At 42.5% G+C, this 21,925-nt stretch overlaps 1 protein-coding gene across 45 annotated transcripts in view; it reads left to right on the plus strand.

The window, feature by feature from the left end:
• The first annotated feature begins 1,605 nt into the window (after positions 1-1,605).
• The window catches only part of MAPKAP1 (MAPK associated protein 1), a 233,864-nt gene continuing 213,544 nt past the window's right edge, over positions 1,606-21,925 (plus strand). For 20 of the 45 annotated variants that reach the window (XM_086325163.1, XM_086325180.1, XM_086325198.1 and 17 more), the window contains exon 1: positions 1,714-1,959. Coding sequence is in view for 1 of the 45 variants with exons in the window: in XM_086325192.1 (XP_086181318.1) it covers positions 2,139-2,192 (54 nt within the window). In the remaining 44 variants the exon portion in view is untranslated. The other 25 variants (XM_086325165.1, XM_086325183.1, XM_086325174.1 and 22 more) reach the window with 11 other exon arrangements.

Consider the following 21,925-nt stretch of genomic DNA (forward strand, 5'->3'; position numbering starts at 1 on the left):
TGCAATGAATGCAGGGGTGCATGTGTCCTTTCAGATCATGTTTTTCTCCAGATACATGCTCAGGAGTGGGATTGCAGGATCATATGGCAGCTCTATTTTTAGTTTTTTCAGAAACCTCCATACTGTCCTCTATAGTTCTGTGCCTTTCATTTTAAGCATTCTTAAAAGCTAAGATCTTAAACTCCTTGACCCCATCACACCTGTCTGGCCAAAGGTCTTCCTGGAATTAACCCAACTGCTCACTTTTTGGGAGAAGGCACTGGCAACCCACTCCAGTACTCTCGCCTGGAAAATCCCATGGACTGAGGAGCCTAGTAGGCTGCAGTCCATGGGTTCACTAAGAGTCGCACACGACTTCACTTTCACTTTTCACTTTCATGCATTGGACAAGGAAATGGCAACCCACTCCAGTATTCTTACCTGGAGAATCCCAGGGACCGGGGAGCCTGGTGAGCTGCCGTCTATGGGTCGCAAAGAGTCGGACACGACTGAAGTGACATAGCAGCAGCAGCAGCAACAGGTGGGAGTAGTAAAGAATCTGCCTGCCAGTGCAGGAGAAGCATGTTGGATCTCTGGGTTGGGAAGATCCCCTGGAGGAGGAATTAGCAACCCAATACAGTACCCTTGCCTGGAAAATCCCATGGACAGAGACTGAGCTACTTCCCTTTCACTTTTCACTTTCATGCATTGGACAGGGAAATGGCAACCCACTCCAGTGTTCTTGCCTGGAGAATCCCAGGGATGGGGTAGCCTGGTGGGCTGCCTTCTATGGGGTCACACAGAGTCGGACACGACTGAAGTGACTTAGCAGCAGCAGCAGCACAGTACCCTTGCCTGGAAAATCCCATGGACAGAGGAGCCGATCGGGCTGCAGTCCTTGGGATCACAGAGTCTGACATTACTGAGCATGCATGCATGCCCGCTAAGGTCCCTGACGAGGTGAAATTCAGACTTGTTTTTTTCTTTCTTTTGCTAAGGTGCATTTTAAGGGAGACTTTCCAGATCATCTCTCAGATAGGAGAGGTATCATATCATTGCACTGCTTTCCCCTTAGTAGTAGCGTCCCCACTGATTCCCTGAAGACAGAAAGACGGGGAATAATGAGTTCCTGTTTGGGGCGGGTCCACACATCTCATGGAACTCCCTGAATTCCTGGGATGATAATTACCTTCATTTTACAGAAAATAAGAATAATGACTAACATTTACTAAGTTTATTAAGTGTCGGGTACAGTGCCGAGTGTTTTTAGAGCATCATCCCACTCGATTCTCACAGCGGTACTCTAAATTTGGAACTACTCGATGGATGGGTCAGAGAAGGGAGTGTTTTGTCCTAGGATACACAGCAGGTTAGAGCGGGCGTTTGAACCAGCTCTTCCTGATTCAAGAGACTAAGCTCCTCATCGCTCATTTCTGGAAGAATTGAGGGCTTTTCTCCGTGGACGTGGAGAAAGAGGAGGAGATTCGACGGAGAAGGCCGACGTGGATTTCCAAACAACGCAACCCTAGAAGTCTCCGTGTTTTGCCAGTAAGCCAGCTGATCTCTGACCCAGGCCTTGCCTGGGGGCGGGGAAGTGGTGCGCGTGCGCACGGCGTCCCGTTCGGCCCCGCCTCCCGGGAGGGCTTCCCAGCCCGCTCTCGGCTCTGGGGCTTGCGCACTACGTCCCCAGCCAACGGCTGCTTCCCGGTCGGGGACTTCCGGTGCGCGGGGTGCGGTTCCGGGTCGTGGCGCGGCTCGGGGCAACAGGGCTGCTGCTCGGCCGGCCAGCGGTAGCGAGCGGCGGGGGTATGAGGGCGAGCCCGGAAAGCGGCTGCTGAGCCGGCCGGGAGGAGCGCCAGTCCTTGAGGATTCCGAGAGTGCGGAGCTGGGGCAGGGACCGGGGGGCGCGGGGGAGCCGGGCCCTCCCCCCAGGAACGTGTCCCAGGGCCATCCCGGCCCGTAGTGTGGCAGCAGCTTCAGGTAAAGGTTGCCCCAGCCGCTAGCTCCATCGCTCACACCCCCGCCAGCCCACCGAAGGAGCCTGGCTTCCCTCCTCACTCCTCCGCGCTCGCCGCCTCCCGGCGGACAGCCTGTCTGGCCCTTGCCCCAGTATCCAGTGAGCATCCGTTTCCTGGCCCTTTCCAGAACTGAAGGCTGTTATGAATCTGACAGCTTGGGCGTGTGATTTGGGGGAGGAGAAGCTAGTGGACTCGGTAGTATTGGGGTTTGGGGAGGGTACTGTTGACTAACAGTTTCTGGTTCTACTCGGTGTCTTAATCTTCATAACATGAAAATCAGGTTTTTAAAAGCATTGCTTGTGCATTCCCTGTCTAACGCCCCTTATCTCCATTGCCCCAAAGGAGTAAAACGGCCTTGCAGAACTGTTTTTTTTATAGGCAGAGTGCTGCTGGAACTTCGATTCAGCCTTTTGTTTATGGGAGTGGCATAGAGTCTTCTAGATCTGTTGAAGGCTGGAAAAGAAAATATCACTGTAGTTTAAACAGAAGCATTACTTTAACCAGAGACCCAAAAGTTGACTCAGAGATTGGCACAATTTTCATTCTGAATGAAATGATTTTTGAAGCCTTATCACAATCCTTGGCACTGTGCAAAAGCATGTTGTTGTAAACCAAAAGCAGCAAAGTTCAAAACTTCCCCAGGTGTGAACAGTCAAATGGAGACAGGTGTTTACACACATCAGTTAAAGTCATGTCAACATTCTTACTCTGTTTTGACAAGCAGAAGGGGTGGATTCCTAATTTAAAGCGGCAGGGAAAGGAGGTACCATGTTCTATTCTTCATATTCTGTGAGTTCACACAAGATGCTCAGAAAATGCTGGAAGGGTTGTTGATGAAGGGTCGATACTTGTTTTCATCTTGTTCAATTTACACACTTGTAGGCTTGTTGGGGCCTGTGAGACTTGCTGGTGGCTCCTTTCCCATTCAGATTTATGCTCATATTTACTTTCATCTACTGTGATGCTGGAGGGTACTCAGATTCCTGGTCTGGTTTCTGATCTGGCTCCTGGCTAACTTTCCAGCTAAGCTTCAAAAGGCCTCTTACTCTGATTCTTTACTCTAGATAAGTAGGACCTGGAGTGGACTTTGTCCTTTCTTTTGTTGTTAGCACTTTCTGCCTAGATTTCTCCTTTTCTGTTTCCATCTGTTGGTGTTACCCAGGGCCCACCTGAAATTGGCCTTGCCTCAACCAATTCAGGACAACCTCAGCTAGAAATGGTTTCTTTTCTAGAATCCTTTAAATGCTCATTATACTATGGGTTTGGCCACAAAGTTTGTTTGGGTTTTCGTACCATCTTCCAGAAAAACCTGAACGAACTTTTGGGCCAACCCAGTTGATTCCCTTAGCAAACATTATTGAGTATGGATATATTCGAGGTCATCTGATGTGAACAGCTGACTCATTGCAAAAGTCCCTGATGCTGGGAAAGATTGAGGGCAGAAGAAGAGAATGTCAGAGGAGGATGAGATGGCTTGGATGGCATCACTGATGCAGTGGACATGAACTTGGGCAAACTGTGGGTGATTGTGAGGGACTGAGAGGCCTGGCATGCTGCAGTTCTTAGGGTCGCAAAGAGTCAGACACAACTGGGTGACTGAAAAACAACAACATATGCCAGGTACCATGCTAGACAGTATAGGGATAAACAAGACTCGGTTCTTGCCTGCTCAGTTTAGTGAAAAAGATAAGGAAATAATTCTGACAGAGTGGTATGTACACTGGGTTGGAGTCCTTTCGGTGATTCAATGGTGGTACAGGAGGGGAAGAGGTCATCCACTTTTGAGGCATGTGTGATGACCTGATAAGGCTTCACAATGTGGGGTAAACTGAGCTTTATTATTTATTATATTGGAGAAATTAAGTTAGGTTTCTCTTTTTTAATTATTTTAACTTCAATTCACTGATTAGGAGGGCTCAGGATAAATTACACACCTGGTATGAGACGGAACGAGGATCCAAACCCACGTGTGTCTTTTGCCTATATCTGTGCCTTTTATGTGTTTTTTCTTTTCTCACACCATAGCTCTCTGTATGCAAATACATACTGAAGCAACTATTCAGAGAAGAAAATATGTGTCAAAATGAATGGTGCAGATAGTTCTTTAAATGTAGTGAAGACCGTAATCTTCCAAGGCAAGATGGTAGTATGTGGGTCAGCTCAGCTTTGAATATCAGTGGACCAGACATTCTGTAGAGAATAGCCATGGACTCTGACTTCAATTCTTGGTCCCTCCTCTTAATAGCTATGTGACCTTTGGCAAGTTTCTTAATTCTTAGCATTATTTCTTTCAAGTATAGTTTGGGATAGAGACTGATACAGACTTCACGGAGTAATGTGAGCTGATACGGATAAACTGCCTGGATGTGGCAAGGTTCCCTAAGATGGTAGCTGTTAAGATGTAAAGGTGCAGTGCCTGAGGCATGGTTTTAGCGTAGTGAGTAGACCAGCCTGAATAAAGCAAGCCGTTGCTTCCTTGAGTGGGGGGGGGGGGGTGTTAGTCCCTCAGTTGTGTATGACTCTCTGTGACCCCATGGACTGTAGTCCACCAGGCTTCTCTGTCCATGGAATTCTCCAGCAAGAATACTGGAGTGGGTTGCCTTTCCCTTCTCCAGGGCATATGCCCGACCCAGGGATCCAACATGGGTCTCCTGCATTAGCAGGTGGATTCTTTACTGTCTGAGCCACTGGGGAATACTGGGCAGTAAAGTTGGAGGGCCAGTACAGGGTCAGAGTCAGGGCTTGTATGTCAAGCAAGAGAGGTCAGTTCCAGTTTCTGCTCATAACCTTTCTTGTTAATAAATACCTTGAATATCTATGATTTATTCAGCAGTGCCAGGGAAAATGTTAGACCCAGAGACCAAAAAGGAATATAACCAGGTCCCCACCCTGAGGGTGTTTCCTTTCCCATGGGGGAGGGGTGTGTGTGTGTGTCGTGTGCACGCGCGCAGGTGAATTGTAGTAAAGCATTGTAGGTACTAAGATAGCAATCCCCACAAGGTACTGTGGAGCACAGAGGAAGAAGCACTGGTAATGGTAGCTCGGGAGCACTTAACTGTGTACCAGCATTATGTTAAATGCATTAACTCATTTATTCCTCTACAGGATGTATTATAAGTATTTTGATGTTACAGATGAGGAAACTAGAGCACAGAGAGGTTAAATGAATTCCTTTAGTTTATGGAGTTGATGGAGGTGAGAGTAGAGGGGATTATCTGCTAGACTTTGGTAACTCTCCTTTTTAGAACTATGTCACATTCTTTCTTCTTTATGATGTGCATGGCTTCAAAGAAGAGTCAGCCCTTGAGCCCTAGCTTCAGTGTGCTTGTCACTGCGCTGGGCAGTAGGAATAATGGGAAATGAACACGATTGCTACAACTCAAGGAGCTCATTACCTTATCTGTCATGTTTGGTATATATATTTAAGTGGGATGTCTATTTTGCTTGTTGACTCATAACTGAAGACTTTAGAAACTGTTGCAGTTCAGTGGATTGTATGTGCTTCATCTGAGAGAATTAGCTGTAAATCTGTTACTCAGATTGTTGTTGTTCAGTCACTCAGTCGTGTCTGACTCTTTGTGACCCCATGAATGGCAGCACATCAGGCTTTCCTGTCCTTTACTATCTTTTGGAGTTTGCTCAAACTCATGTCCATGGAGTTAATGATGCCATCCAACCATGTCATCCTCTGTCACCCCCTTCTCCTCCTGTGCTCAATCTTTCCCAGCTTCAGGGTCTTTTCCAATGAGTCAGCTCTTTGCATCAGGTGGCCAAAGTATTGGAACTTCTGCATCAGTCCTTCCAATAAATATTCAGAGATGATTTCCTTTAGGATTGACTGATTTGATTTTCTTGCAGTTCAAGGGACTCACAAGAGTCTTCTCCAGCACCACAGTTCAAAAGCATCAGTTCTTTGGCACTCAGCCTTCTTTATGGTCCCTTCTCACATCCGCACTTGACTACTGGAAAAATCATAGCTTTGACTATATGAACCCTTGTCGGCAAAATGACGTCTCTACTTTTTAATACGCTATCTAGGTTTGTCATAACTTTCCTTCTAAGGAGCAAGCGCCTTTTAATTTCATGGTTGCAGTCACTATTCACAGTGATTTTAGAGCCCAAGAAGATAGAAGTCTGTCACTGTTCCCATTTTTTCCCCATCTATTTGCCATGAAGTGATGGGACTAGATGCCATGATCTTAGTTTTTTGAATGTTGAGTTTTAACTTGACCTTGTGTTTTCTGTGAGTTTGAAGTTTTTCAGAAGTTTTGACCTCAAAGATAGCACATTTCAGCTTGTGTTAAATTTAAAATAACTGAGTGCTTATAGTCATTGTTAGATGTTTTTGTGTACCTTATTTTCTTCAATCTGCATGATTCTGTGGATTTGTTAATTTAGTTCTCTCTTTTTTTTTTTTCTAAATTTTTATTTGTTATTTATTTTTGGCTGAGCTGGGTGTTTGTTGCTGCACGGACTTTCTTCAGTTTCATGAGGGGGTCTCCTCTCTACTTGTGATGCTCAGGCTTCTCATTGTGGTGGCTTCTCCAGAACATGGGAGAACATGGGCTCCAGAGTGCTTGGACTCAGTAGTTGTGGCTCACGGGCCTAGTAGCTTTGCGGTATGTGGAATCTCCCTGACCAGGGATCAAACCCGGGGATCAAACCCGTGTTTCCTGCATTGGCAGGCAGATTTCAACTACTGGTCCACCAGGGAAGTCTTAGTTCTCTTTTGAACTCTGCCTCAGGAGTCTCCAAATCAGATGCCCATGATGTAACAGAAAGAGTAGGACAGACCTTGTGAACTGGAGGGCACGTGACCAGTCTAAAAGCAGCAGTCACTACTCAGCTCCAATCGCTTGTCACTGTGTGAGGAAGTGAGCCCAGTGTCCCTAGATCTTCCAGTTGTTTTCAAGAGGGCTGCTGGAAGTCTGAATTTTAATGTATTTAGTTTTAAAAAATTTGCGTTAAAAAAATACCATGTAGATCAAAACACATTTGTGGGCTGTGTACAGTCTTAGGCTGCCTGATTGTGAATCCTGACCTACCTGCTCACTGACATTTTGGTACCCACTGTTCAAAGCAGGAGGTCCAACACAATTGTGATCATTGATCAGAAATCTACTGGTAAATTGCTGGAGTGAGGGGGTGTTGTATTGGAGTCATACTGATACCTGGGAAAGTGGCAGGGTGAGTGCTTTTATTGTATAATCAGGCTAAATGAGGGATGGGGTTTGGATGAGATGATGATCTTGTAGTATTTTTGTGCCCTTAGCACTTTAAATGCTACCAAGTCTCCCGTCTCTTTTGGTCCTCTCCATAGTACATGAAGTGAACAAGGCAGGGTGGTTATCATAACCTCTGGAGATGAAGAAATTGGTGCCCAGTGATTTACAGTTTAGTAGGAAGTGCACTTGACTGAGAGGGACTTGAATTCTGAACGCTGGTATGCCAGCGTTTTGATTTTGGTCAAGTCAAAAATCCTTGTATCTTTTTTCTCATCTGGATAATAATGAGGGAGCTCAATTGAAGTCTTGGTGAGGTCTTTTCAGGATGCTAAGCTTTCTGATTCTAATTGACATGCTTAAAGCTGCACAACTGATTACTGGCAGACCCCAGTGGAGAACAGTTCAAATCTAAAATGCTGCTTCTCTCTTGTTGGCAGGTAGGGAGCCACTGTTGAGCTTTTCCCTCTGTTCTTTGTTCATTACTTCTGGGAAAGGACCTTGACAGGCCAGGCGCTCCCCACATGCATAGAGTGCTTTGTTGACTCTATATACACAAAATTGGAAGCAGGCAGAGAGACACCCAGCCTAGTGAGAGAAATATGGTCAGGGAGCTCCCAGCTCAAGAGTTTAATTTATTTTTATTTTAATACCCAGCTTCCACAAAGTGAAAATTGAAGAAATATTTGTCTTCTAGATACTTGTTTTCATTCATATTCTATTATATAAGGAAATAACATAGAATATAAAAATGAAAAAAAATTCTGAGCAGTCATTCAAAATTTATTAACTCTAGTTGGCAGCAGCCTAGGTATATTGAGGAAATAGATTTAATATAGGAAGCACAAAATTTGGACCCAAAGAATAAAACAGTTTTAAGTAATTGAAAGTGAGAAAAATGGGAGCAGCCACTTCAACAACAAAACTTAAATTCTGGAAATAGCAAGAAGGTATTAGAATAACTAGTGGAATTAAATTATGGTAATCGCTTCTGAAAGAAATTGAATATTATGTCACACTTACCTCTAAATATATGCAGTGTTACAGTCATATCCTATACTTGAGTATACTTTTATGAATATGCTTTTATTATTGATGCTGTCAAAATGGACCAAATGTGTAAAACTTAAAAAATCACATTTTAGTTCCCTGTGGACTCATTTTAAGGTACTGTATTATAAATAAGTACTGTTTCAGCAGAGAAATTGGTAGAAAATGGTTTGAAGGGATGGTTTTCTTTTTAAAACAGATAACTTTTTGATCTGTGCTTTAGTTGCTGACATACTGGAGGCTAACAAAGAGGAACTGAGATGCAGCCTTGAAACTTGAAGCAGAGTGAGCTGGGGCTTTGGAGTCACACTCACCTGGATGCGAATATTGGCTCTTTCGTTTATTAGCTCTGTGACCCAGGCAGTACTGCCACTCTCACATGGTACGTGGGAGGTTGCACATGAGGAGTAAGTACCTTTACCATGATACTTTTGGAGGGATGTAGGTGCCGGCATAGGAGAAGGCAATGCCAACCCACTCCAGTACTCTTGCCTGGAAAATCCCATGGACGGAGGAGCCTGGTGAGCTGCAGTCCATGGGGTTGCGAGGAGTCGGACACAACTGAGCGACTTCACTTTCACTCTTCACTTTTATGCATTGGAGAAGGAAATGGCAACCCACTCCAGTGTTCTTGCCTGGAGAATCCCAGGGATGGCGGAGCCTGGTGGGCTGCCGTCTACGGGGTCACACAGAGTCGGACACGACTGAAGCGACTTAGTGGCAGCAGCAGGTACTAGCATTCAGGGGCACAAGCCATTCAGGTTAGTACAATGTAACAAGAAATGATTTTATGGAGTGGTTGTAAAGGAATGAGACTTATTTTCTTGTCTGGATCATGAAATTAGTCTTGTTAATTTCTAGTTGTGCTTTGTGAGTTAACGTGCCTATGAACCAAGCACTGTTGAGAAAAGGGTCTCAGTATGCTATCTTTAGGCTATTAAATGAATTGATCTGTTAAATCACAATAAACACCTCCAGTTGTTTATATTACCTTTTAGTGTGCCCATGACTGCCTTTTGAAGTTGTTAGAGCTAGGAGTATATTATGTATTCCCTGCCCCCATTTTACAAATGCTGAAACTGAAGCTTAGAGAAGTAAAGTGATTAAAGGTAGAGAGCTACTGATAATGGCAAAGCTGTGCTTTGAACCTTTGGTGTTTTGTTTTTTTTTTTAACTGTAAATACCACAGTGCTTTTTTCGCTCTTCCATGCTGCTCTAGATTTGAATATTGGAAATGGCCCTTGTTTTGGGAGGATCATCAAGTCAGTTTAAACTTACTGCCTGTAGAAAATTGTTGTTGATTATATTGTGGGAGTGTTTGGTTACAAGTGTACGCTTAAGATTTGAAGTTTAAAGATTTAACAGAACTCTAATAATACTCATTGCTGGCAGAGGTTGGTAGTGAGATGACCACTCATATTACCAGTGGGAATAAAAATTGGTAAAACTTTTCTGGCAAATGCTTTGGCAGTGTTATCACAAGCCTTTAAAGTCATATATGCCTTTTGAGTTTGTAATCCCATTACTAAGAATCTTTGTTAAAGAAATAATCAGAAATGTAGAAAAGTATTCATGTTCAAAGATGTTCACTGTGGAAGTATTTATAATAGCAAAAATTAGAAACAACTGTAGTATTCAAAAAAAAGATAAGAGAAATTTTGGAAAAAGCATGATTGAAAATACTGTACAAGCATTTTAGATGTTTTAGAATAATTTTAGTGACATATTAATATGCTCATATAATATGAAGTGAAGAAAGGATATAAAACTATGTAAAGTATGATCTCAATATCAAATATATAAAGAGAAGAAACAGGTGGTGAGATTATAGGCCTTTATGCTTTTTCAGTTTTCCAGACTATTCTCTCATAAGCATAAATTGTTTTTCACTAAAAAAAATCCTTTTAGTTTAACTTGTAATTGAAAAATACAAGTACTTTTGCACATCATTTTGAAAGTTTTCCCTAATGCAGGTGATGTGAAGTTATAAATGGATTGTATTTTCAATAAGTTAGTTTTAACCTCAGTTGTTTAATGATTAAAATATGGTTTCATCTTTTTTTTTTTTTTTGGCTGTACCACACTGCTTCATGCAAGGTCTTAGTTCCCTGACTAGGATGAAATCCTTGCCCTCTGCAGTGGAAGCACAGAATCTTAACCACTGGGCTGCCAGGGAAGTCCCTGGGTTTCTGTATTTTGACATAAAGGATATTGAAGTTGCCAGGCTAGCCTCCTCTTCTGCCCTAAACTATCCTGAAAGAAGAGTCACATTTGTGTTGGTAGTTCCTGTGACCCAGTGCTCCCCTCACCTCTTCAGTGGCCAGTGGGACAGCAAGCAGCCATGTGGCAGCTGTCTTTCCTAGAGGGTACATGCCTGTCTCCATAAGGCTGGTTGTTGGCATATAGAACTTTTTTTGTGAGTTGAATATTTGTATCTTGGGAAGTGCGTTTTTGGTATGGAAAATTATAAGTATGAATTTCTATTTCACTTTTAAAAATTTTGTAGGAAAAAATTAAAGATCAAAGTTTGTTTGAATTTTAATTTTTCTGATAACAGTATTCAAGATGTATGAATATTAAAATGTCATGAAGAATTGTGCCTTTTACTCTTTTCTGATTATATACTTCATCATTGAAATTGCGATAATTTCAGCATGTACAGTTAAGCATGATGTCTAGTTGTTGTTTTTTTTAATATGCATGGTAATTCTCCTAAATATAATATACAAAAGCATGCAGAAAATTTAACAAAGTATTTTAGCATATTTAAATTGGGAAAATACTAGGCAAGATGTTTCTTTTTGTAAACTGCTTCTGTCCAAAGCATTCTGTATATTATCAGAATGAAAAATGACAGCACTTTGTCATCTGTTCAGATTGATATTGCACTCTTTGCAGCGACAGCTGAAAAGGCCCACAGGTGCCATAGAAAGAGGTGACCATGTTGTCATATTTCATTTAGGCCTCCCTCTGCAAAGCCATAATTACCTAATTAGGTTGTTAATTAGGAGATTAGCATTTCACTGTATTGATAGAATGCTCTTTACCGGCGTGGGGCTAGATACAGATTTGTCTACCCTAATTTATAATCTCTGCCTTTTTTGTACTTATTTATTTGCTTAAGATCCTGATGTGGGGCAATTCAGTTTACCTGAGAAACAGTTTGTTTACAAGCTAATGAAGCTTTGATTGCTGGATTGAAGTTGCTGAGTTAAAATATGAACAGAATTAAAAGGGTGGTCACATCCCCAAAATGATAATAAAAATTCCGAGTTAGTATAACTTGTGTTCTCATTAGCATAGGGAACAAACACATGAGAAGAACTGAAGTAGTTGGTAAGAAGTCCAAAATATAAAAAGTGTGAAATGTGATAGAGATTTATATATCCTAAACTAGGCAAAGGAAAGTAGTTATCTTTAATGACAAATCTCTGTCATTTATACTTGAGATATAAAACATGTTAAGTATTTTTAGTGTATTTCAGAAGCTGAAGCTTAGTTGATGTAGTAGTGTTAGTTGCTCAGTCGTGTCCGATTCTTTGCGACCCCAGGGACTGTAGCCAGCTAGGCTCCTCTGTCCATGGAATTCTCCAGGCAAGAATAATGGAGTGGGGTGGCCATTTCCTTCTCCAAGTTGATGACTTCAGAACAAACATATTCAGTCTTCAGACTGCCTTAGATAATCACCATGCAGGTTTATTTCGTTTGTACCTGCTGATCATTAGTCTGTGCTTGGAACATTCTCTTCCCTTAGTCTGTGCAGTCCTGAGTGCTTATGGAATTCGAAGTATTTCACAGTAACCTTCACTTGGTCAGCTATTTGGAGTAAGCTGTGTTTCTTTTAAGTGTGTGGACATTGTTTTTGCGTGGAGGGTAGAAGAGGGCTGGTTAAAAAAGTATCCACTTGTTTTTACTCCAGTGCATGATTTGACCGTAATGTTTGCAATTTGCATTACATGTACCTTTATCACTCTTTCCAGTTAAGGAGATTTAAGCTCTAAAACAAAACTGTTAGGAGCACTGTTCCCACTGAGGAGGTGGTAGTTTTCCTCCTTTTGATTGTGTTTGGTATTAGCTGTTTAAGTTGTAGAAAATGTGTGTGTGCTTAAGCCCTTTTCCCCCATAGTGATTATGAAAAATTGCATTTGATTGTATCTGTAATTTTCTTCAAAATAAAAAAAAATTGAAAGATATTGTTATATGAAGAAAATATATGTGAAATCTTCCATGTAGTTAGTTAAGCTTTCTGCTTAATTGTAGTCATTCATTTATTCAGTCAGCATTTGTCAAATATGTATTAGGCACTAGTCCTAAGTCTGGGAATCGAGCGATGAAGACTACAGGCACAGACCCAGTGCTTGGTGGGAATTGTAGTCCAGTAATGGAAGCCCAGCATAGTTTGAGAAGTACAGCTTGTGTTAGAGTAATGAAGGGAAGGTGAGTAGGGAGTTGTACAATGCTGGACTTAATAAGGTCAGACCTTCCCGGAATAGGCAGGTGCTGTCGAAATTGAGATCTGAAGGGTGAAGGAGAAAGTGACATTTAAGGCAGGTGAAAGGAGAGAAAAAACTGTTCAAAAGCTGGAAGAATGCTGACAGTTGAGTATGGCTAGTGTAGAAAGAACAGAGGTAATAAATGGAAGATGGGGCAGAAGAGGCAGCAAGTTCAGTTATATTAAAGAGTTTGGGAAGTTATTGGGCTTCCCTGGTGGCTCAGTGGTGAAGAACTCACCTGCCAACGTAGGAGATGTGGGTTCCATCCCTGGGTCAGGAAGATCCCCTGGAGAAGGAAGTGGCACCCACTCCAGTATCCTTGCCTGAGAAATCCCATGGACACAAGGAGCCTGGCGGGCTACAGTCCACGGGGTCGCAGAGTCCGACATGACTGAAGTGACTTAGCATGCAAGCATCAAATAGAGAAGAGGTCCGTGAGCCTTATTATCCAACATGACCCCCAAAATATACAGTACTAGCCATTAGTTATCTTTTTTGGTGAATTGGAGAGAATACTAGTATTTGAGTGTTACAGTTGGGCCTTGCATTGTGACAGTAGCTTTGTGAGATATGGGAGAATGTCTTACTGAGGTCCAGAGGTATTGTGATTGCACAGTTTTCTCAGCTACTGTCTGGTGAATTGGGAGCACACAGAATCTTTCCAAGCCTTTGTGTCATCTGTCATGCGATGTTGTCATCCTTGTTGTGTCCCCTTCCCTTTGTTTATTTCAAAATGGAGAGAATTCAGTCCCCGCCACAACCCCGGCAAAGGACCAGTAGCTCAGTAGGTTGCTGACCAAGGCATCCTATTAACCTTGTGGCTTCCAGACCCAGCTCTGGGGTGGATTAAAGCAACGTCTGGTGCTTCAGTAGGAGAAGCTGCTCAGTGCAGGTGTTCGTTTGCTTCAGCAAAGTTACAAGCGCTCTAGGCTTTAATCTCCCTCAATTAGAACTGTAGCTTGGCTACCTTCTCACAAGGTCACCGATGTATATGGGAGTTCTCCTCCTTTCCCCAGGGGAAAAGTCTTGGCATCTCTGACTTTCGGGGGAGGAATTCGATATCTCATTGATATAATCAACTTGTATTGCAAATTGTTTTAATTTTTTATGGTTACTGTTTCCAGTACTGTTCAATTTACTGATTTGTTGGTGTGTTTGTGATGGAATCATCTGAACTAGAAGAAATTCTGGTGGGCAGCATGGATTCTAGCCTTTCTGTGTTTCTATCCCAACCCCTTTAAAATTGAGATGTAATTCATGTATCATAAAGTTTACTCTTTTAAAAGTGTACACTTTAACAGTTTATCACCCCTAAAGAAACCCCATACCCATTAGCAGTCACTCCTTCTTCCCTCCACCAACCACTGGCAACCATTAATTTACTTTGTGTCTCTATGGATTTGCCTATTCTGAACCTTTTGAACAGAAATGGAATCACACAATATGTGGCCTTTTGTGTCTGGCTTCTTTTATTTAGCATAGTTTTATTGTTCATCCATATTGTAGTATATATCAGTACTTCATTTATTTTTATTGCTGAATAATATTCCATTGTACGAAAGTACCACGTTTTGCCTATCCATTCATCAGTTGATAGAGATTTGGGTTGTTTCCACTTTGGGGCTATTATGAATAATACTGCTGTGAACATTCCTGTACAAGTTTTTGTGTGAGCATATGTTTTCATTTCTATTGGTATATTACCTTGGAGTGGATTGGGTAGGCTGCAGTCCATGGGGTCGCTAGGAGTCGGACATGACTGAGCAACTTCACTTTCACTTTCATGCATTGGAGAAGGAAATGGCAACCCACTCCAGTGTTCTTGCCTGGAGAACCCCAGGGATAAGGGAGCCTGGTGGGCTGCCGTCTCTGGGGTCGCACAGAGTCAGACACGACTGAAGCGACTTAGCAGCAGCAGCAGCATGGTAACTCTGTTTTAACTGAGAAACTGCCAAATTGTTTCCAAAGGTGGCTACACCATTTTGTATTCCTACCAGCAGTGTACAAGATCTGCCCTGTTTCTGCTGCTGCTTTCTTCAGGCTCTGTTACTCTGGCCTGGGCTGTAAGCAACCCTAGGCATTCCATGAGCCCTTGTGTCTTGTTAAATGGGAAAATTTCCAGTTTAATGACAACCACTTTCATTCTACAAGCATATGTATACAAGGCCTTATATTAGGCATTAGTGACAGGAAGTCAAGTAAGGACTTCTAGTCCTTTCTTCTCAAGGACTGCACAATCCTTATTGTAACTTCTTACTAGGAAATGCAGGGAGAGGGAAAAACCAGTGAAGGAAGGAGTACAGTTGACCCTTGAACAACGTGGGTTGGAACAGCACTGGTCCACTTACATGTGGATTTTTTTTTTTTTCCCCAGTAAATACAGTATGACTGGATCTGCAGTTGGTTGTATTTGTGGATGTGGAACCATGGATATGGAGGAGGGAGGGCCAACAATGGGACTTGAACATCCACAGGTTTTAGTATCTGCAGCGGTCCTGTAAACAATCCCCCAAGAATACTGAGGGGCGACTGTAACCACTTAGACGTTTGTGAGTTTCCACAGTATTGATCCTAACTTTAGAATCTATGCAAAGGTTGAGTTGATTTTTGGAGATTCTGGGGTTTCCTTTTCTTGGCTTATCCTTTAAAAACAGTCAGTCATCCTTCTGTATTTGTGGGGTATCGGTTCCCAGGACTGAGGTATTCCCTCGTCCCTGGTTCCCGGGTATTCCCAAGGATACCAAAATTCACAGATGGCTCACATCCCTCACATGAAATGACATAGTGAAATTGCCTTGCATATCCTGGATTCTGAGTCTGTGGATTCAACCAACCAACCAAATTAAACATACAGTTGGTTGAATCTGCAGATGCCGAACCAGCATATACAGAGAGAGGAGGACTGTCTTGCTGTTGTTGGGTTTTATCCTAGGTTACTGTTCGTTTCCTCCTTGCATATTTTCCCTGGGTAAGCTCACGTCTGTGGCTTCATCTGCCATCTATATGTTGAAAAAAAATGTTAGTCGCTCAGTTATGTCCGACTCTTTGCAACCCCACAGACTGGAGTCTGCCAGGCTCCTCTGTTCATGGGATTCTCCAGGTAAGTACACTGAAGTGGGTTGCCATTTCCTCCTCCAGGGGATCTTCCTGACCCGGGGATCGAACCCAGGTCACCTGCATTGCAGGCAGATTCTTTACTCTCTGGCCCCCAGGGAAGCGTGTCTGCCAGATTTGCTCGGATCTTTGTCCTAGGCTTCAGGTTTGTCTGTCCTTTGTGTGTCATTGTATGTTGTCCCAGACTTGCTCAGACTTTTCTCCTGGGCTCTCAGGTTTGCATCCTGATGGATCTCTGGGTAATCCCTAGACATCTCAAGCTAATTGTGTCTGAAACTTAGTTTCTCGTTTCCCTTCTCCCTGTTAAGCTCTTCCTACTTTTGAATTCACAGTTTGATTTGTTGGTGCTATCATGCAAGCTGTAAACTTTCCCCTTCTCCTTAACCCTGCATATCCTCTCAGTCACCAAGTTCTACCAATTTTATCTCCTAAATGTATATTTTTAACTACTTCTTAAATTCATAGGCCCGTTTTTCACTGCCTTACTTTGGATTTCATCATCTCTTCCCTGAGCTTTAGTCACAGCTTCATAACTAATCTTGTGTCTTGTCCATCAGGTTAATCTTCTATGCAGCTGCCTGAGCAGTCTCTCTGAAATGCTAATCTAATCAGCAACTTTGAACTCCATGTAATTCTCATTGCTAACTACAAGTTCTGTTTGTTATTTTAGTGCCTTGTCTCTTTGCCCTTTCTTCCAGCCGTTCAACTTGTCATCTTTGAGGATTCAGTTTAGACCAGGGAATAATAGCAATGATAATAGTAAACATTTGTATAGTACTTCCCATGGGCCAGGTGCTGCTATACACACGTTCAGTTCAGTTCAGTTCAGTTGCTCAGTCGTGTCCGACTCTTTGTGACCCCACGAACCGCAGCATGCCAGGCCTCCCTGTCTATCACCAACTCCTGGAGTTCACCCAAACCCATGTCCATTGAGTCAGTGATGCCATCCAACCATCTCATCCTCTGTCATCCCCTTTTCCTCCTGCTGTCAATGTTTCTTTTAGTCCTCACAACAATCCTATGAGATAGGCACCAAAATTGTTCCCGTTTGTAGATGAGGAAGTGAAGGCACAGACATTGTTAATTTCCCTAGGTTCCACAGTGGCTGAGTCCACATTTGAACCCAGGCAGTCTAGTCTGATGCTGTTAGTCTCTTATATGTACCTTTTCTCAACTTCGCGCGTTCCCTCCATTCCCACGACTCCAGAGATTAGTTATCCTCTCCCTGCTTCTGCCATGGCCTGTGCATTGTTGTTCAGTGACTAAGTGGTGTTGAGTCTTTGCGACCCTATGGACTGCAGCACACCAGGCTTCCTGTCCTTCACTATCTCCTGGAGTTTGCTCAAACTCATGTCCACCGAGTCAATGATGCTGTGCATGGCCTGATGTTCATCTGCAGTTCATAGGGCAGATCCAGAGCATATTTTATTTTGAAGAGTTTTGATCAAGAAGCCAGCATGATAGACTATTTAATTGCCAGCTCCCTCTCACGCCTATTCTTAAGGTGACTAAATTGGAAGTCATCACTTCTGTTATCGTGATCTTAGTCATTTCTATGAAGCCTATTTTGAGTATCCAGTTTCATTTAGATATTGTTCCTTTGTCTTTCCGTGATACTTTGTTATATAGAATCCTCTAGCATTACTCTCATCCTTTATTGTGACCATTTACATACTTTTCTCCCTTGCTTGACTATAAGCCTCTTGGGGATAGGGACTATGCCTTACTACTTTATGCTCCTAATTTCCCAGCATGTAGTAGGTGTTCACTCTTGCTGAATTTCTTGAGTGAACAGGTAAATTTGACCCATATATAGATGAGTGAGGGAAGAGGATTAGGAGTGTGATGAAATGGACTTAAACTGGAAATTCAGGGTAGCATACAGTAGCTATTCAGAGCGAGGATTGTGAAGCCAGGCGACCTAGGTTTTATCTTGACTCTCCTCTCACTAGTTATGGGACCTTGGGCAAGTCTGTGCCTGCAGTTTACTGATGTTTAAAACAAATAGTAATGGAATCCACCTCTAGTAGTTTTGACAGTGATATATGTGCTTGCTAAATAAGCAGCCTTCTAGAGTCCAGAGAATTGCTTTACTTAAACTATATCTTGTGAAACCCTTGCACCTTAGCTGTGTAATAGTGAAGCCAGGCCTACCGCTGTTGTCCTCGAGCTTGATCCTTCTGGGGATGGTGGGGGTTTTTTTTGTATTTTTTAAAAGGTAATCTAGAAGGATATAAAAAATACCTGGCCAAATTAGTACAGTTTTATTAATAGCAGTAATTGTTGTGGTTCAGTCTCTCAGTTGTGTCCAACTTTTTGCGAACCCATGGACTGCAGCTTATCAGGCCTCCCTGTCCTTCACCAGCTCACGGATCTTGCCCAAACTCATGTCCATTGAGTCAGTGATGCCATCCAACCATCTCATCCTCTGTCGTTTCCTTCTTCTCCTGCCTTCAGTGTTTCCCAGCATCAGGGTCTTTTCTAAGGAGTCAACTCTTTGCATCAGGTGACCGAACTGTTGGAGCTTCAGCTTCAGCATCAGTCCTTCCAATGAATGTTCAGGGTTGATTTCCTTTAGAATTGACTGGTTTGATCTCCTACAGTAGTAACAGTTACCATTTATTGAAGTTTACCATTCAGATGAAAGTACAAAGCACCCTCAAAGTCACAGAAAAATAGTTTGGGGATATCTGCTAGTATATTTTATGCTGTCCCTCGTTTATTAGGAGTTGAGTAAATGAATTTAGTAGTTGACAGCTTATTTTCCCTCCAGACAAATGTGGCTGAAACAGGAAAAGTCAATAATTTTGCATTTTGGATTTGAATAGAGTAAGTACCTGTAAGTATCCCTATGAGGTGGATGAATAGAACATAGATTATGGACATTTCACTGGTGAGGAAAGAGAGGCAGAGATGCCTAACTCACTTGAAGTCAATCCATAACTAGTCCTTGGGCAGGCAGTAACCTGGAATTCCAGATGTGTTTACTAACATGAACTCTTATAGTTCTAGGAACCAGTTTCCATACATAGTAACATTTTTTAAAAAAGATAGTGCTTACTCAAATTAGTCAGTTTGGTGTACCTTTGAGAGGGTTTGCTGCCAAAGCATTGACGCTATTAAAATCTTTGTCGAAAAAGGAATTCCTTGTACCTCTATCCTTAGAGTCTGAACCATGGCACAGCGATATATGGAAGATATGCAGTGAGGGAAAACAGCACAAAGCGAAAGCATACAAAACATTTTCCTTGAACTTTAGGTAAACTCCCAGTTACACCCTCCTCCTCTACTTTGTAACTGGAATAGAATTTGAGAGCTGAAAAGGCCGTTTTTACAGTTCAGCCTCCCCACTGAACAGATGAAAATAATAGACTAATGTGTGAAACTGGCTTAAAGAGTTTTAGAGAAATAACTTGTCCAAGGCCATGTAATTAGGTCCCTGGTAATTAGGGAATTGGAATTCAGGTTTCCTGAGTAATGCTTACAATAAACTATGTTGCTTCCCTCAATTGATGATGTGGTTAACCTGAGAGCCAGGTAAGTGGAAACATAACGATTGAATTCTACTTGGTTAAGCAAACTGCAGATATTGAGGAGACAATAAAAGGAAAATAAATCCTAGACTGTAGCAGGAGACCTATCTACTGAACCAGCACCATGGATAAGGGGCCCCCCTTTTTTTTTTTTTTGTAAATCATGGTGCAACCCTTTGGGAACAAGAAAGATTTGTTTGTTTATTCCACACTGAGCCCTTACTGGGTGCCAGCCACTTTCTACTAGAAACTGGCAGCGCAGTGATGAATAAGACAGTCAGTGTGCATAAGGAGCTGAGAGTTTAGAAGAGAAAACCAACATGTAAACAGGTTATGATTATTTTTTAATTTATTGGCGGTGGTGGGTCTTTGTTGCTACACTCGGGCTTTCTCTAGTCGTAAGCAGAGGCTACCCTTCGTTGCAGGATGCAGGGCGTTTCATTGTGGTGGCTTCTCCTGCTGCAGAGCACAGGCTCTAAGCATGAGGGCTTCAGTAGCTGCCACAGTGGTTGTGGCACACGGGCTTGGTTGCTCCATGGCATGTGGGATCTCCTTGGGCAGGGGATCGAACCAGTGTCCCTTGCATTGCAAGGTGGATTCTTAACCACTGGACCACAAGGGAAGCCCCAACAGATTATTATTTTTTTTAAAAATGTGATTGGTTCATTTGTTCATGCATTCATTCATTATTCCTTAATATAGTAGCCAGAGAGATACGTTTAGACTGTGAGCTAGATCGTATCACTGCTCACAGTCCTCTGGTGATTCTCCATTTTAACTGCATTAAGAGCAGAGTTCGTAGAATTGCCTGCAAGGCTCTACTTAGTTTGCCCAACTCTTCAGACTTTATCTTCTCCTACTTGCTCCCTTGCTGGACTAGTTGATCCTTCTTCAACAATGCCAGACATACTCACCCTGCTTGGCAGCACGCTTCCCTCAGAAATCCACATGGCTTGTTCTCTTATCTCCTTCAGGGGTTAACTCAAATGTCACCTTCTCTGTGAAGCATTCCTTGGCTACTTTATTTACGGTTGCAACCGTGGCTCCATCCACGTGGGATGCCCTGGCTCTCTGTGCATCTTTTCTCTGTAGCATTTCTCACGTACTGTGTAATTTAATTCTCTATTTTGTTTCTCGCCTTCATTAGAATGTGAACTCCATGAGGGCAGGACTTTGTCTGCTTTGGTTTCTGCTGTACTCTGCATCTAGAACATGCCTGACACTCAGGAGGCATTCAGTAAATGTTGAATGAATAAATTCAACGAACAGCACCTCCAACTAACAGGTAGTGTGCTGGGTTAATTATTTGGTAGAAGTAGTGACGAAGTGTAGTGCAGTGGGACCACGTGGGAGGAGCCTGCCTGGTCTGTGGGATTCTTTAGGGAGGTTTCCTTGGAGAACTGACCATTGAGCTGGATTTAGAAGAATGAATAGGAGGAGGGCAGGTGAAGTATAGGCAGTCTTCAGATCAAGTTATAAGTTTGGAGGAAAGCAACTTATCTTTCTTGGAGTAATTCAAGCTTTGGTCCTCCTTGGGGTAGGATAAAATTTCAGAAACCAGAAACTAGGAGTTGTACTTCTTTCTGTACCTTCAAAGGTGTGAGCATAGATTTTAGTAGCAAAGTTGTATATATATATTAGTATAGTATTAGTATATGTATTAGTCTTGGTATTACTGAAACCATTCTGGGGGGGTTAGGGATTACTACAGATTTAGTGGCTTCAAACAACATGTCAATGTAAACCTTCTCAACGTCAGCATTATTAATATTGACATTTGCGGAGGTATAATACTTTGTTGAGGGTACTGTCCTGGGCATTGTGTGATGTTTAGCAGCATACTTGGCATCTACCTACTAGATGCTAATAGCACCCACCCCCAGTGTGACAACCAGAAATGTCCCTAGATCTTTGCTCTGAGGAGCAAAATTGCCTTCCAGTTGAGAACCACCACATTAGAACCACTGCATTACAGTTGGTGAGAGTCCAGGGATTTCTATCTTCAGTAACTACAAGTGATTGAGGGAGAGAGATTTATACCTTAATAGAGTAACCACATTTCTGAATCTAGAATTGAATCAGAGACTTCCTTAAACATGATATTCACATAGCTAACTGTATTGAAGGTAGAAGTAAAGTGTTTTCAAAACAGTTTGGACCCTGGAGATTGGAGAAGGGTTCATACAAGATTAAATATTTGAGTTGGACTTAGAAGAAAGTTTGTATGGGAAGATAAGGGCACATCTCACACAAAGGAAGTATCATTACTGAAGGCAGGACTGTGTTCAAAATAGTCCTGGGAGTTGCATGCTAGGAAGAAAGGGCAGATGAATGAAACTGGGTTGTAAAGAGCCTTAAATGCTGTATGTGAAGGTAAAGGGGTTTAGGATGTTTTCCTGCCCTATATATTTTCATTTCTATTGTTGCATAACAAATTACCACAAACTTAGCAGCTTAAAACAACACAAATTTATTGTCTCTCAGTGTGTCAGGAGTCATGGCTTCAGCTGGGTTTC

Source organism: Bos grunniens, chromosome 11 (genome assembly GCF_055505025.1).
Source record: "Bos grunniens cultivar Pamir isolate PY7600 chromosome 11, Bosgru_T2T1.0, whole genome shotgun sequence".
Lineage (NCBI taxonomy): Eukaryota > Metazoa > Chordata > Mammalia > Artiodactyla > Bovidae > Bos > Bos grunniens.